Here is a 17,792-nt window from a genome sequence, read left to right on the forward strand (position 1 = left end):
TTGGGAGGGCCCCCCATCCTACCCGTTGCAGAGAACAGGTTATTCTTTTAGGAAAAGCTGAAGATGAGAATTCTGGCAGGCACGTTGCTAAATACAGGAAAGCGGGGCACAGACACATCCGAGGAGCAGTTGAACGACCTTGGAGCCCTCTAATCATCCTTACGGTTCCCTGAGCCCTTCCTCTATCCACAACTGCCTCACTCAGTCCCCTTTCCACCCAGGAGTTTCTCTTTGCCCTGCGTGCGCGTAGGGTTTTTCACGAAAGTCAGAAAGGACCGAAAGCCAAAGTCCAAGGGGAAAAACAGCAACCGTTCCTTCCCTTCCCACGGGTTCCAAGCCTTGATTTGGCGGGCAGGTGTCAGAGCGGCAAACTTTTGACTCCAGTTAATTTTCTCTGCTTTGCAGGGCAGGGACCAGCCCTCCGGGGCGCTGCCTGGCGGGGAAGGGGCGCGAGGAACGGGAGCCCCCGCGTCCCTTCCCGGGTCTCAGGATCTCCCGGGGCCGCGCGCCCCGGTTCCCGCGGGCGCCGCCGCGGCGGCTGCGCGCAGCTTCCAGCGACCTCTGTCGGGGGTGCCCGGCAGCCGCCCCGCGCGCCGCCCCCCGCCCGGCCGGGCTCGGGGAGGGAAAGGGGCTGCGCCCGGGAGCGCCGAGCCCAGGCTCCTCCCGGTGGCGTGTCCGCGCCTCAGGGTGGGGGTGTGGTGGGGACGAGGGAGGGGGCGAGGCCAGGGGAGGGCGAGAAGGAGGCGCCAGCGTCCAACCTGCGGGTGGGTGGCGGTGGGGCAATTGAAAAAGAGCCGGCGAGGAGTTTCCCCCCCCAACTTGTCGGAACTCTGGGCTCGCGCGCAGGGCAGGAGCGGAGCGGCGGCGGCTGCCCAGGCGATGCGAGCGCGGGCCGGACGGTAATCGCCTCTCCCTCCTCGGGCTGCGAGCGCGCCGGACCGAGGCAGCGACAGGAGCGGACCGCGGCGGGAACCGAGGACTCCCCAGCGGCGCGCCAGCAGGAGCCACCCCGCGAGCGCGCGCGACCGCGGGACGGAGCGCCCGCCAGTCCCAGGTGGCCCGGACCGCACGTTGCGTCCCCGCGCTCCCCGCCGGCGACAGGAGACGCTCCCCCCCAGCGCCGCGCGCGCCTCGGCCCGGTCGCTGGCCCGCCTGCACTCCGGGGACAAACTTTTCCCGAAGCCGATCCCAGCCCTCGGACCCAAACTTGTCGCGCGTCGCCTTCGCCGGGAGCCGTCCGCGCAGAGCGTGCACTTCTCGGGCGAGATGTCGGAGCGCAGAGAAGGCAAAGGCAAGGGGAAGGGCGGCAAGAAGGACCGAGGCTCCGGGAAGAAGCCCGTGCCCGCGGCGGGCGGCCCGAGCCCAGGTGAGTGCGCCGCGCGGCCGGGGCTCCGCGAGCCTGCTCCTCCTTTTTTCCCTCCTCCTCCTTCTCGGATGCCGTCGCCTCTCCCTCGCCTGCCCGCGCGCCCTGTGCACCCGGCTCCTGGCTCTGCTCCCGGGCGTCCGCAGGGCCGGGCGATGCTCGCTCCTCCCTGGAGCCGCCCCTTACCTGGGCGCCGAGCCCCACCCGGGCGTCCGCGCCCCGCGCGCCGGGTGAGGGCGGCAGCCGGGCCCGCGCCCCGGGAGGATCCGGACCGGCCGCGCTCCCTGGCACGGCCTTTGCCCAGCGCCGCAGAGCAGAGCCTCAGCGGGAGCCGGACCTGGCGTGCCGGAGCGGAGGCCGGGTGCGCGCTGGTTCTGCGCCAGCTGCGCTTTGCACGGGGCCCGCCTGCCCTCTAGCGAGAAAAGCGGGAACGGGTGTCCCCCCTTCCAAGCGCCTGGCTCGGAAGAAGGGGTGCTCTAGAGAGAGGCCACGCGAGCGCTCGCGCAGCGGTGTTTTGGGCTCCGGGGAGGGACTGCAGGGTCCGGGTGTGCACGGACGTTCACCCTGCGTCAGCCGGGCGGTACTGGTGTTCGGATCAGCGGAGAGAGATTCCTAGAGGTCAGCGAAGCAGATCAAACCCAGCCCAGTGCCAGGACTCAGGTCCACTCCAAAACGGTTCTCAAACTTTCGGCTTTGCAGTTCTATTTCTCGTGACCTCTTTGATCAATACGGTTAATTTATGTTCCCAAGAGATGCCCATAAGGCAAAAGTTCACCTGAACTTTTGAACCCAGTTGCTCGCTGGGTGTAATAGAAAAGGAAGCGCAGTTGAGACTTTCTAGAGAAAAGTCTACTGTTGGGTCATCAGAACACGGACGTGAGTGACAGTTTCACCGTCTGTTTCACTGAGAAGGTCTGATGCTGTAGACATTACCTTGGACCTAGGAGGCACTCCATATAGATACTTGATTATGAGTGATTCAGTGAAGATGCTAAAAAAAGGCGGGGGGGGGGGCGGGGAGGGAGAAGAATATCAGGGCTTTTTTCTGCCTCTGCGATTCCCAATTCTTAATTGATCCAAATACCAGTAAGTCACTTAGAACATCCCCCAGCACAGTTTATAAAGCGCTTGTGAGGAATTAATTCAATAGCACTTGGTAGTACCATGACTGAGAAAGATAACAGAGGTATTTGCCTGTTCCTTGCAGGAAGAAAACAAGATTTGCCTAGTCCTCTTGTTGGCATCACTGAGAGCATTTCAGAGCCGGGCTTATTGGCAGAGACCTTAAGCAGGTTTTGAGCAAAACAAATTGAACAGAGAGTAATTGTTTGGCCACTGACCGACCGTTCCTGCGCCTGTTTCTGTGATAAGATACTGCTGATCCGCTTCACCTTCCTTACCTTGCACTAGTCCTTAGGAGGATGTAATTGAAATTTTCCTTATCTCCCCCAATTTTGGAGATACCCCATCGCGGTTTATTCAAGCAGGGCTGAAATGGGGGAGCTGGATTAGCAACCTCCCTAAGTGACATTCTCTACTGCCCGTTCATAGGTCAGCCTAGTGAGTGAAAGAGCTCTTAGACCTAACCACGAGGGTAAAGTTGTTAAGAGTTTTTTTGCGGGGCTCTTTAAGTGTTGCCCTGTCCTGCCTGGGAAGACTCCGCCTTCAGAAGTTTCTAGGGTCCTCTGGAGGTGGTCTGATGAATTAAGGAGGGGATGGTGGTTTGAAGTAGCATCTCTTTCAGTCTGCACTTTGTCAAGGCTTCAGGGCAGCAGTGCCTTACTTAACATAGGCATTTCAGATAAGCAGCCCTGGAGGTGGGAGATACTTTAAGAGCCAGCAGGCATTTCTGGGCCCTGCAGACCTCCTCTACTAGGTCGGCAGCTGTGTGAGGACCATCTAATGTTGTCTCCTGACACGGGGTCGCAGAGCTTCCTTGGTGACTCTCACTGTGCTATGCAGTTCCATCGCTGTAATCCCCTTTAAACCAGATAGATTGGCATCTTTAAGTGACATTTTCTCTTTATTTTTTCAACTTTTTATTTTGTATCGGGGTATAGCCGATTAGCAATGTTGTCATGGTTCCAGGCGAACAGCGAAGGGACTCAGCCATACATACACATGTATCCATTCTCCCCTGAACTCCCCTCCCGTCCAGTCTGCCAAGTAACTGAGCAGAGTTCCCTGTGCTGTACAGTAGCACAGGTCCTTGTTGGTTATCCATTTTAAACATAGCAGTCTGCACTTGTCCATCCCAAACAAATGAACTTACTTACAAAACAGAAAGAGACTCACAGACTTAGAGAAGAAACTTATGGTTGCCCGCTCCGGGGCGGTGGGGGTGGGGAAGAATGAGGGGGAGGGATAGTTAAGTGATGTTTTCTTTACCATCTTCCCAGAGAATCTGGGGTGAACTTGGCTCTAGATTAGCTTTTGGTGTGTTTGTCTCTTTTCCATCGGGTGGGTTGTCTTCTTTGGGGAGTAACTTTTTACCCCTCCTCCAAGGCCCCTTGTGCTTGTTAAACCCTAAAAACCAGATAAGAATATTTATTCTTCATTGGACTCAAAAAGAGCCATCAACTGAAAACCTGCTTTAGGTAACAGCACATGGCATTAAGTAGTACTGCTTGGAAATCACTGTTTGTTGCTTCTTGTCCTTTCCCTTGTAATGCTGTCAGCATACTTTCCCTTATCTTAGGAGAATAAATAACTGAGAGCCACAGTGGTTTGCGAGAGGAAAAACACACCTCTTTGTCAAGGTTTTTTGCACTCTTTAGTCCTCAGGCATTCTCAAAGGAAATGACCTCTAGAGGCCATGATTATAACATTGCCACTTGTAGTACCAGCTCAAATTAGGACTTACGAGGACACCCATCTCTTAAATAGCTCCCCCATCAGTGTCCTTCAATCCCAAGTTTCATCTCTTTCTTTAAACAGCCGCTGAAACTTTCTGTCCTCTATGAAGCCCATGCAGCGGCCAGGCCTCCCTTTGGATGTTATAATATTACTTCATGACAGTCAAGGGAGAGATAAGATTCAGAGAACTCAGCCACTCAGCCCTGCTGTGTGCCGTATTATATGCAGAGGCATAAACACATCTGTTGGAGGGATCGTTTCGGGGGGGAAAAGGTTTCTTTAACTTTCATGCGACATGTGTGACTGATACGTGATACATACGTAGCTATGTTTCATAGCATCACATTTTTCTACAATTAACTGAATATTGAATTGCATACTATTGGGGCTGCAGATGTTCAGCAGCATTATCTCTGCTGCAGTAATGGCTCTAATAGGTCCCAAGCCCTTGGGGTCATTGATTCTTCTTCTTTGCTAAAAAAAAAAAAACAAAACAAAACCCTCAGCATTATCCTGGGCTTTGTAACTCAAATCCATGTACCAAGAGCCCTGTAACTTCCTTCGTCTCTTGCACGGACTTTCCATGTCCAGGCTCTTCATCTTGATTCAGCTCAACAGACTTTGTCTCTCGAAGCCTGAATTGCAAACCCAGAGCTTCACCCTCCTCCCCAAATTTGGTGTCTGGCTCTAAGCTTCTTTTATGAACCTCTGCTTGCTGATGTTTTTGTTTCTTTAAAACACGCAAAGTATTCTTTTTTCCTCTTAAATGACCTGGAACCAACTCATTATCAAGCCTAGCTTAGTTCTAGAACTACTAGGTCTCCCTTCATCTCTGGCATCAGGGGTCATTTGTAAGTACAAGTGGTGGATACATCAAGACCCTTAATATACCAAATGAGTAGAAGCTGGCCAGGTGCTCCCCCGGTGACATCACCCACCTGTTTTGTTAACTCGGTGTCTCCCCAGGCTAAAGTGCTTGTCAACATTCTTGGGTATAAAGTGCGCCGTCACGATTAGGGCAGCATGTGTTCTCAGAACAGAAAGAATGCCCCGTGATCTGTTTTCAGCCTGCTGGCTTGTAACCGCTTAGATTATGTAATTACGAAATGCATTAAATGTTCATTTTAGAATGAAGTTGGGTTTATTTTGGAGAATGGTTTTAAAGCAGAAAGAGTAGGAGAAACTTGAGATACTGTTCTGCTATCTGCAAAATGAGAAGAGGATACTGATGGAAAAATGGGGAGAAAAGAAACACAAAATATGTATGTAATTAGAAAATATTGAACCAATGTGAAAGCAGTGAACATGTTATTACATGCCAGGCACTGGGATGGACACTTTTATACTTCTTAATAAGGGAGCTGCTATTCATTCACTACCCTACCATGTTCCAGGCAATGTAACACATGCTCCTGTCCTTTAGTATGAAATTGCCTCACTATTACAGGATCCCTAGTCCTTAGCACTACAGCCGGATTGCCTGGGTTTAAATCCTAGATCTGCTGCTCTTTACTTGTATAGTCATGGTCAACTGACTTAATCTCTCCATGGCCGTTTCCTTATTTGTAAAATTGGGATCATAATCACGTTATCGTAAAGTTGTTCTGAGGCTTAAACGAGATAACAGCGGTAGTAAGTGCCCCATCAGTATCCAGAGCATCTATGCCTTTGCCAAGATATTGGATTAAAATTTTCCAAATTCACCTTTTATGGTAAAAAATAATCCACAGCTGGCCTTAGATGAGAGTGAGTATAAATATTAATATCTACTACCTGTAAATAGAGAGAAAAGTGGATAAGTATGTCAAATACCATCACTGCATATATGTATTATGAAAACAGTCCTGAATGGAGTCTAAATATTGAAAGTAGAGTGAGGTGCAACATCATTTTATCTCTGGCTGAAAAAGGTTGAGGTTTCAAGCTCGAGAAGGTTTGAAACATGAGTCCTTTTCTGATCACACTGAAGAGTCGATGCTTATATAGAATGTGTGTGTAGTCTTCTCTTTGGAGACTAGTACCAATTGAAAAGGAAACTGTGTATCAACATGCTCTTGGTTATCTTTTAATCAAGTGTAACCGTATATTGCCAGCAAGGTTCATAGAATCCAGTGCAGGTATTTCTAAATATAAAGAAAATAATTAATATTAAAAAATCTATATATTTCATTATTTTATCCCCCTACTCCTCTCTAGAATGGCTATAGGCTGCATGTCTGTGCTCAATCTCTGTGACCCCATGGACTGTATCCCACCAGGCTCCTCTGTCGATGGGATTCTCCAGGCATGGGTACTTGAGTGCCATAGGTAATGCTTAAAAGTTCTAGGAGTGTGAATCTTAGCACATCCATGTTTTATTAGCATTCTCAAAGTCACAGGTGAAATTTGACACTAACAGTATCAAGAGTTATCCTGTTTTTATATGACAGGAGAAAATAGAGCAAACGTCAATATTGTGGATGAGTGATTTAAATTTTTTTTAAAGAAACAGAGAAGTGGACTTCTAGTATTTTGGTTAACCCTTGAATTCTCCTCTTGACAAACAGAAAATATAGAAACTGATATACAGTACTGGCTTAAAATCTCTTTCTCTTCATGAGAGGGAAATAGTAAGTATACTATCAGGTACATAAAATGAATTTCCTTAAAGGAACATGTGCTTTGGTGGGTTCATCCTAATCCTACATGTTTACACATGTGTCCTATGTGGGTTGTAAGAGATTTTTTAAAAGCAAGCTACCAGAATGCCAATAGATGTCAGTGTTTGTTGCTTTAGAAAAAGTGAGGTGTTAGAACTAAAAAAAAAGTTTCATCCTTCATTTATTCTCAATTTTGATAAACATAAAGCTGGCTACTTTGAAAAGTTGACAATTAGTAATACCCTCTATAACCTTGTTACCTTACTTCCTTTAGGATTGACTTAAGTCAGTCCTAAAGAAAATCAATTCTGAAGCTGAAGCTGAAGCTCCAGTACTTTGGCCACCTAATGTGAAGAGATGACTCATTAGAAAAGACCCTGATGCTGGGAAAGATTGAAGACAGGAGGAGAAGGGGATGACAGAGGATGAGATGGTTGGATGGCATTCAGTGGACATGAGTTTGAGCAAGCTCTGGGAGATGGTGAAGGACAGGGAGGTGTGGTGTGCTTTAGTCCATGGGCTTGCAGAGTTAGACACAACTGAGCAACTGAACAACAGCAGCAACCTTACTTCTTACATTTCGTAAATGAAAATACCACATTTTCACAGCCCTCTCTTCTAAATATGAAAAGATGTCTCTGCAGTTCATTCCTTAAGGAATTTAGGAGGCAGGCTGAAAATACACATCAATGCCTTCTTTTTTTTTTTTTAACTGAATGAACAATTATTTGAGAATGTGTTACATATACCTTGGATTTATTTTGCATTTGTAAACTATGAATTAAGTATGCATGTTTCTTAGGTCACCTTATTAAGACTGAGTAAGTACGTTTTTGAGTCCAGCTCCAGTAGGTCTGTGGAGCTCTGCCTTTGGAAGGTCAGATGTGGTCAGAATTCTTGTCTTTCTGGTTCACCAGTGTCGCCTTTTTCTGGCCTCCAGAGGGTGCTCCAAGAGCATTGCACTGCGATTCCCCAAAGAATGACTCCTTTTTTCTTTCCTTAAATGACTTCGGTATTCTGGGCAATCTTTGGGGAAGAAGGGGATCTGGATTTCCTCAGAGTTACTACCTCAACTGGAGTTTGTTTCCCAGTTAGACCAAAATAGACCAAATTTGCTAAGAACTCTGAATCAGAACATTCCAAGACATTATTCTGATGATGACTCTGCAGTTGTCAATTTGCAAGGGCGCATCTCTGAGATTTACTTTTATTTTCTTTTGATTTTATGGGGATATAGTTGATTTATAATGTTGTGTTAGTTTCAGGTGTACAGCAAAGTGATTGAGTTATACGCATATATATATATATATATATATATATGTATGTATGTATCAACTGTTTTTTAAGATTCTTTTGCCTTATAGATCATTACAGAGTATTGAGTAGAGTTCCTTGTGCAATACAGTAAGTCCTTATTCCTTATCTGTTTTATATGTGCTGCTGCTGCTGCTAAGTCGCTTCAGTCGTGTCCGACTCTGTGCGACCCCATAGACGGCAGCCCACCAGACTCCGCCGTCCCTGGGATTCTCCAGGCAAGAACACTGGAGTGGGTTGCCATTTCCTTCTCCAATGCATGAAAGTGAAAAGTGAAAGCGAAGTCGCTCAGGCGTGACCGACTTGTAGCAACCCCATGGACTGTAGCCCACCAGGCTCCTCCATCCATGGGATTTTCTAGGCAAGAGTACTGGAGTGGCTTGCCATTGCCTTCTCTGGTTGTATATGTAGCAGTGTGTATATGTCAGCCAGAAACTTCCCCCAAAGAACTAGCATCTTATAAGCATCTTTTGGTTGCCTTTTAGAGCAGTTTCTTTGGCATAAGTTCAGGCAGTATCTACAAAGATATTTAGTCATATTGAAAAGTTTCACTATAGCATTGGAAACTTACACATGAACACATCAAAATTAAACAAAGGATCTTTAGGGATATGTCCATTGTCATGTCTTCAGACCGTATCCGCAACCCCTAGCTAAATGTTTATGAACCTTACTTTGATTAAACTACATATTTTTGAAAACGGGTTGGAATGACTAATTCTTTTGGATATGGGCTAATGTTATAACACTGTCACAGAGGCACTGGTGTTTGCTCATGGTTTATTCCACCCTGCGCTGATCACCTTCAGCGTGAGTTCCTCCAAGTCTGTTACTCCCTTCTCTTTTTAAAGGACAATGTTGTTCACATTGTTGTGGTCCAGGTAAGGTATCACTGATGGAAAGTAGCCTTTGCTCTGCGTTGGTGTTCCAGGCCTTCTGTTTTATAGCTTCAGTCGCAGGCAGCTGGGTCCTCTGGGCAGCTGTTGAGTTTTAGTTTCAGTGATGTGAGAGAGTCGGGGAAATGCTGTATTAGGCTGAACCATCGGAACTTGTCAATTCTGTAAATGATGCACGACTGGATATTGTCAGTGTCTTATAGTTTTGTATTTGGACTGTCTTTAGTAGCTTGACTTTATGCCTTACATAGTGTTTTTGAAAATAGAAGAATGCCAACTTTGAAAAAAATTCATAGAAGTTTTGTTAGTTAAGTGAGGTTAAAGTAATATATGGTATAGAAGAAATCTGGGCTAGGAAGTCATTAAACCAGTGGCATTTTCTTCAATAAATAGACCAGGTCATGTGATATCCATGTAAAATGAATTCACCATAAACGTAGGGTGCCAGGACAAAGAGCACGTTCCCTTGGAGAGAAAAGTAATACATTTCTACCATAACATATCACTTAGATTTTTTTGAACCTTTTAGCAAACTATTGTTTTGCTTTATCTTACCCACCATATTTCTACAGAGATGTGAGTGAGAAGTATTGGTGACTAGTGAGCAATCGTGGCCTTATTTTATGGAATAATATTTTTAAAAACTTGACTCAGTTTCCCTGTAGTACAGCAATTCAGTTTTTCCAGTAGTTTTAATAGAATTTTACTGTCAAGTGAAAATGTGTTCATTATGAATGGCCCCTATTACTTTGTAAAGAAGGATAATATTAGACAAAACCAGATTTTTAAAGTATATATGTATCTGTTTGCAATTGTAACTCATCTGTTTGTTACATATAAGCTCACAATTGTAAAGACAAACTCCATTTTTAAAGGATATGTCAGTCTCCTTAACTATTCCACACTAAATGTAAAACCAGTTGTTAAAAGGAAATGTCTGAATTCTAACTTGGAAATTTTTTTTTCAGAGCAAATAAGTCTTATGCATTTACCAAAATATTCTGAATACTGACAGTTTTATATTTAAGGACTCCAGAATTTAAAGTGAAAATTCCTGTATATTTTGTAACTTTTTCAAAAATGTATTTCAATCCTAGATAAGGCATGGTTTGGATATTAACTATGCATTAAAAAAAATTCTCTATTGAAGCCCTAAAGAGAATTTTTTATCTTAATTAACTGTTTCCAGCTCAGTTCAGTCACCCAGTTGGGTCTGACTTTGCGACCCCATGGACTGCAGCATACCAGGCTTCCCTGTCCATCACCAACTCCTGGAGCTTACTCAAACTCATGTCCATTGAGCCGGTGATGCCACCCAACCATCTCCATACCAATTAACTGTTTAGTACATCATCTATTTGAAATTTTCCACTGGTGTATAATAATAGGAAATCATATTTACATATGAACTGGTAGGAAATAAATCCAAAAATCAAAGCAGAAAAAAAGTGGAGATAGTCAATAGGTATTTAAAAATAAACTAATGCCCATGATAAGAGAGTTTTCTTTTTTAGAGATAAATGCATGCATTGCTATTTAGAAATGTGGATTTTGTGAATTGAATGCTCTTTCTGTCCTTAAGTTTATCGGGAGTTACAAAAGTTTCTGGTTTTCCCTGGATGTGTTTCTTCTCCCTTTTCCTCATGGTGTTCAGTGGACTTTCTGTTGTATTGAGAGACAAGTGAGGCGGGGCAGAAGAGGATCCGAGACTTGCTCTAGTAGATGTTGACATGAAGTAGGCTGCAGATTTCTCCTGGGACACACAGCACACTGTGGTGTCATGTCTGCAATGTGAACACTTGCGTTGGGTTGACCAAAAAGGTCATTTGGGATGTTTAACATGAACTGGTATATGGAAAACATTTTTGTGTGTGTGTGGAATTTCCTTTCCCTTTCTTCTCCAAACTTGGAAACTTGACTTTTTAGTTACGAGTTTATACTGTATTAATGGTTACGAACATTTAACTGAAAGGGTTGTTTTGTATTTGTGTTCTGTATTCATGTAATATGTGAGTATACGGTAGGAAGACTTCTTTGGACGGAGGCCAACATTCTATCCATTTGTAACCTCGGTTGGGGCTGAGCTGAGTCTAAAACATGTACTCATGCAGTTCAGCATAACCCAAATGAATGCTTTAATTCCTCATTTTGATGGTTGTCTTTTCTTCTCTCCAAACCCACTGGAGTAAAGGAAGTACACAGTGAAGGATGACATTTGGAATCCACATCTATATATTCCACAGGGGATGGGATGAACCGTTACCCCTGCAAAAAAAGCCCATGTGTGTTGTGCTATGCTTAGTTGCTCAGTCATGTCTGACTCTTTGCAACCCCATGGACTACAGCCCGCCAGGCTCCTCTGTCCTTGGGGATTCTCCAGGAAAGAATACTGGAGTGGGTTGCCATTCCCTTCTCCAGGGGATCTTCCCAACCTGGGGATCAAACCCAGGTCTCCCACACTGCAGGTGGATTCTTTACTGACTGAGCCACCAAGGAAGCCCATACCTGGATTTAAGCCCTCCTGGGTGTGGTCCCACTCCTGACACCTTTGATCCAGCCAACTTCTGACAGGCAATATCTTGACATTTGGCAGCACTTTAGAACTGAGCAATATTTTGCCTTTTCCCCACATTTTCTGGCCTGTTCGCCTTAAAAATAAAAACCCCATTTCTGAATGAATGTGACCACTGAGGGGAAAAAATTGGCTCTGTTCTTCCCTGACCAATAGTCCAAGTGAGAATTGAATTATCATGTTTGAATAGTGTGATTCAGAATATACCAGCCTGAAAATTTGACCTTGAGCATCCCAGAGTAGAGGTTTCTGGGGCACTTGCGTGGTGGCCCTGTCTTAATGATGGCTGTGTGGCTCCAGGGTTGAGAAGTGCTGGTTTTAGTCCGCCAGAGGAGTGGTTAAAAGGCAAAGCTCTGGTTCTGTCCTCGGACTGCGTGGTGTGAACTCTGACAGTGGCAGGCACGTAAGCCTCACTTTCTGTGTGTGTACGCTGTGGGAAATATGACATAATTCATGTGGTTATTCTAGGAATAGTGCTGAGTATTGTGCTGGGTACAGAGTAAGAACTAAATGATCGCTTTTGTTTGTTTGTTTGTTTAATTATTAACAAAACCTAAGCACTTTTCCAATGTATCTTCTTACTTCATGCATCTGTATCAATATTGTCTGAACTTTAAGTCCTCCAAAAATAACTATAAATACTGTACATTTTTTTTACAGGGTCCTGTACCCAGAGGTTCTTTGTAAATAACCACTGTGTTGTTGATAATACATGTCAAATATTTATTAGGCATACCTTCTATGGCTTTGGACTCTTGCTGAGAGTTGGATGCCATGTATATAACACATTCCTAAAAAGAGCAGCCAGATATTCTTGACCTTGAACTTCCCTTGAATTTTGGTCTATGGATAAACTCGTATTTTTGGAGAACAGAGGAATACTAGGAGTGATGTTTTAACAGATGGGGCAATAACAGTTTAGTGTACTTGTGTTTTTAATAATATACTTCTTTGAAAATATATGCCAGTTAGTTCCTTAGTTATAACTTCTGCTTTGCTAATCTCCCATGCCTTGATGGTCAACGATAATTTTGTTTTACACGTAGTGCCTAGCAGAGTGCTTTGCATACAAATATTTATAAAATTAAGGAGTGAGAATCATTTGTATATATTTGTTGACTATTTTGTTTCCTGCGTTACAAGGATAGATAATTGTAATGATGAATTGATTTTAATTGGAGCATATTGTGTTGCACTATGTAATTTATAGTCTGAAAAAATTTTCCATTTGTGTATTAAGTTAACATTGTTTTGTGTGTGTATGTATATACATGTATATATGTGTATATGTATATAAAGCCTGCTTTTATATTTTGGTATGTTCTCTTTTCTCTGCCAACAGAGTGACAATATCTGTATTAAGCACATGATGTTTCATTGTTTGAAATTATGGAATTTTCTACATTTTCCACTTTAAATGGTTTTTCAGTAAATAAAGAAGGGGAGCCTGCCTTGAAGCTTGTGAAATGGCAGATTTTTATAAACAGTTATAATAGCAGTAGTATTGAAAATTATTTTTACCTATCTGAGAAATATACTGAAGACTGGTACTTTGCCCCCAGAAGGGTTAGTTTGAATACAGAAAATAGACACTGGTTATAATTTCTTTAGTGAGGTCACCTTGCTGTATGCTTGAAATTTTCCCTGGGGAGCAGAAGAGAGAATGATTCATGCATTATCCATTTTGGGAAAGAGTTATACATGTACAGGAATTATGGAAATGAGCTGGTGGGTTTGTCAAGAGAAAACCAATTATTTGAATACTGAGTTGAATAGAAAATGAAATACATAGTTTTCCATATATTAAGTTGAATAAGAATGAGAGATTTGGGTCCTAATGGTTGTTTTTTGGGTTTTGTTTTCACATGTTGATTGTATGGTGTGTTCTCCATTGCCCTTAACCTGACAGGAAGGAGAAATATGGATAGAAAGAATTATTTTATATATTTTGGTATTTGGAAAGCAGCATCAGAGTTTTAAATATTGTGTTCATTATTCATGCCCTATTGAAAAGGACTGGCTTGGGACTTCACTTGAAGTCCAGTGGTTAAGACACCACGTTTTCACTACTATAGGGGCACAGGTTCGATATCTGATTGGGGAACCAAGACCCTGCATGCTACACAGAGTGGCCCCAAAATAAAGAGACGGGGCTCCACTGGGGCACGGGAGAGAGAACAGCTCGTGCATTATCCATTTGGGGAAAGAGTTATACATATAACAGGAAGGTAGGTAAGACAAGGCCGTTATCTTCCACTGGTAATTAGCAGAAACTAAGGGACCCTGTAGAGAGTATAGTCTCTGAGAGCCACAGACTCTCTCCCCTCTCAGATCGAATGTACAAGACACGCCCTTCACCAAGAGAGCATCTGAGTTAGACTGTGCAGGGCAAAAAATGTCACCACTTACAAGATGCCACTCGCAATAGAGAAAATATTCACAAAACATAAAAAGGTCAGTGATAGCCTGGTATCTGAATTTGGTGACCATAGCCACACTCTAAGATAAAGACAGGTTTCAGTTTTTCCTTGCACCCCTCCACTGACGGTAGGCTTACTTCATCTCACCTCTTGAAATCGTGATGAAAAGGCAGGATGCAGCCACCTTGCCCTGAGCCCATCAATCTGGGACCAAAACTCCCTGGAGCCAGAAGGGTAGTAACAACTGTCTTACAGGGATTTGCATCTGGACAGGCATGTTTGGGAAAACTTCAGGGCACCTATACCATCAGACATCAGAGGATTCCCTGAGAGAGGCAGCCAGAGGCTGAATGGTCTTTTTTGTCATTTTAGACATGTGACTTTGTAAAGTTAATGCTGACCTTAATGCAAATGCCCATTTGGGATTTGTTGCTGTGAAACTCTAAGGCGGCTAGATGGCATGGCTTTTGAATAATGTTGTTGCTCTTGAGCAGGATAAGTTATAAGTGTATCAGGAGAACAGTGTATCCATCCCCCAGTGGTCTTACAATTCTCACATTTGCTCAGAGAGAAGTCACCCTCTGGAAGATTCAGTGTTTTGCTAGAGTCAATATGTCAACTCCCTATAAAATATAAGAATAGACTCCCTACTCAGAACTTAATAAGAATCTAATTTTTTGTTATGAATACAGTGGTTCTTTGTTTAAAGCTCCCTTGACAAATTAAGGAAATAATAGATATCCTTTCAGTTATCATTTTTCATGGTCCATTCGTAACTAAAAGCCTCTTATTTAAGTAAAAACATGGTTTCATGGACAAAGTCACTATATTTCTGGTCACTTGAGGAAATAAGAAATGGGAAATTTTATTACATATTGATATACATATTCAAAGGTCTAAGTTCTAAATTCGCACATTGACTTAATATGTGGGTATATGCTTTCTATGGAAACAAGCTTTATTTTCAATTACTTCCAAAAGGCATTAATAAATAATTGTATTTAAAATGGACTACAATTACCTTTTAACCAGTCAGATAAGTTTACGTTTTATAGGATTACTTCTGTGATTACTCATCCTATGAATATTCAGGATTTGGTATAAGAATGGAGTCATTACATTGTAAGGACATATGTACAAGCATATGTACAAAAATAGGTAACTTTCTATCTTCTATCCCCTTAGTTTCTATAAAGCAAAAAGCATACTTGGGCTATTTTTTATCTATTTTATTGACTTTGATTATTTGATTTATTTTAAATTTATCCTTCTTTGGTTTTCGTTTTTGGTTTGCAGGATAGAGGTCAAAACAGTCTCAGTTTTACTTCGAGCATTTGATTTGGTCACTTATATACTTTTGATTCTTAGAGAACAAACCAGTGTCCTCACCCAGAGGAATTTTTAATTGAGCAATCATACATGCACATTTTAGCAGTTCATGTCTCCCGACTGTGAACCTCTCAAGGTCATGTCTGCCTTGTGCTTGTTCCTATCACCAGGGGCCAGCGTAGTGATGGGGACATAGTTGTTGGTCTTAAGAATTTATTCAGTGATCGAATTAAGAAGGAAATATCTCTAATTTACTTAAAACAATGTGTTGTGGGAGTTTATGAGGATCAGTTTAATTATTATGTTTCTATTAGTTAATAGTTAATAAGAAAGTCTGAGTGGAAATTCAGCAGTACTAGCAATTCATGGATTTCTTCCTAAATTGACCATGTGTGGTTTTCCTACTTTAAATTTGCACATTTTATCTTCAAGTTCTCAGTGAGTAATAATCAGTACTGAATTATTCAGACTAATAAATAGGAATTCAAAATTTATTCGACCCTAAATTGTTTTGGTTACATTTTCTCTTAAGAACGTAAAGGCAGTTAAGAAACTAAGCTGATGCCGGTCAAGGAATTAATATTTATAAATACTTAGACCATTGCCTGGAACATTGTGTTTGTCATGTTAGGAGTTTGTTATGTAAATAAATAACAGTCGTTCCTGGTAAGTAGTGAAAAGAATCTTAAACAATGTTAATATTGCCTAAAAAGTAAGCTCTTAAATACAACCACAGCAGCTCTGGGGGAGAATCAGAACTGAAAAGGTTATCTTAGAGGTCATGTCCTTGAATCACTTCTTTTAAAGTGAGGAAACCACAAAATCCAGCAAGAATGTCTGTCCCAGTACTAGAACCCAGGTGTCCAGATTTCATGGTAGCCATTTGAATTACTGTAATGCTACATTTTCAAATCTAAGATGGACACCGTATATGAATTCAATGTTTATAGTACTGTAGGTGTTATTATGCTTCCAAGTAAGAGAGAGAATATTTCTATCATCAGATAGCTGTTTAGGGGTACATCACTGATATGATTTTAATCATTTTGAGGGGTGCAGTAAATTTAAATCTGCTAAATTTTTGTATCTAATTGTCCCTTGTTATAGTATCTGGTGCCCATGTGGGTTCAATAAATATTAACTGACAAGATGACTAGTAAAGGAAGTCGTCCTAATGTCATAACCTGAAAGATGGGAGTAGTGTGTGTATGGGGGGGCGGAGGGGAGCGGGTGTGAATTCACAGATGGTGTGTGTGAGCTGTCTCAGTGCTCCAAAACCTTGTTAGCACTGATACCTTGATGCAACAGTCTCTAGCAACAAGAATGACCTCTGTGGGCTGAGTATTCTGTAGAAAAGATGTTCAGGCAAAAAGAGCCATGAACACTTGTGCCTTGACAGCTGCTCGGAGGCCACCAGTGACTCCCTTGCATCTGTGAGCCCCTGACCAGTCACTGATCACTGTGACATTTTACCACTAACAACCTGAATTATCTTTGACCCAGAGACCCAGGGGGTCAAAGGCCTCCTAGTCCATTATTAAATTTCCAGAGTGGTAGTTCAATTTGCTTTAGGAGATTTATTTATGTTTATTTATTTAGCTTTTTGTGGAGGAGAACGAGGGAAACAGGAGGAAAGACAGATGCAGTTGTTGTCTTTTCCTCCCTTAAAGGATTATTCTTTTGTCCAGACCTTTACATGGAGGATTTTGCTAAAATCCTAAAAGAGAGGAGGGTCCCAAGCCTCAGCACGGGGTGGTTTTCATCTGCGCCTCCTACGGTGTCCTCAAGGTTACCAAGAACCATCATTAAACTGGGGCTTCCCAGAAGAATAACCCTCTCTCCACAGGTTGGACAGGGAGGGGCTTTGCCTGCAGGACAGCGCAGATCCTTTGAGAGTGGAAGGAACTTACAAAGTTTGGCTGATTCATATTCAACTGGCCCTTTTAATGAGGGCCTTAATTAGTGGATAGAAGAGACTGAAGAGTTCATTTGGAGCCCATCCAAGGAGCTGGGAGGGCAGACAGTGCTGATTCCCAGCCAGTCACAGATTGAAAGACTCTCCCAGGGAAGCAATACTGGCTGGGAGCGCTGAAGAGTGAAAGCCTGGCTTCCGCATGTGTGTGTGTGTGTGTGTGTGTGTGTGTGTGTGTGTGTGAACCTGTAAAACTGTCCAATAATCAGTCATCTTTTGAGAGAAAGAGGAAAGCAGTAGATGTGGTGAAGGAATCCCGATGTGATGGGTGGAAGGGATGCTGCTCAGGTGGGCGGAACAGAGACACACAGACAGACAGACACGATCATTTAAAATACCTGGGCTTTATTGTCTTATCTCAAAATTATGACTTTTTTAGATGAAATGTAAACATTTTAGATGCGATCTGGAACATTCAGGGTGGTATGACC

The 17,792-nt window shown here is 43.3% G+C and overlaps 1 protein-coding gene across 9 annotated transcripts in view; it reads left to right on the forward strand.

Moving 5' to 3' along the window:
• Positions 1-1,179: 1,179 nt before the first annotated feature.
• Positions 1,180-17,792, forward strand: part of NRG1 (neuregulin 1) — a 233,866-nt gene continuing 217,253 nt past the window's right edge. For all 9 annotated transcript variants that reach the window (XM_061404427.1, XM_061404426.1, XM_061404429.1 and 6 more), the window contains exon 1: positions 1,180-1,366. In XM_061404427.1, the coding sequence (XP_061260411.1) occupies positions 1,267-1,366 (100 nt within the window). In that variant the 5' untranslated portion in view covers positions 1,180-1,266. The remainder of the gene's footprint in view (positions 1,367-17,792) is intronic.

The sequence above is a fragment of the Bos javanicus genome, chromosome 27 (assembly GCF_032452875.1).
Source record: "Bos javanicus breed banteng chromosome 27, ARS-OSU_banteng_1.0, whole genome shotgun sequence".
Classification (NCBI taxonomy): domain Eukaryota; kingdom Metazoa; phylum Chordata; class Mammalia; order Artiodactyla; family Bovidae; genus Bos; species Bos javanicus.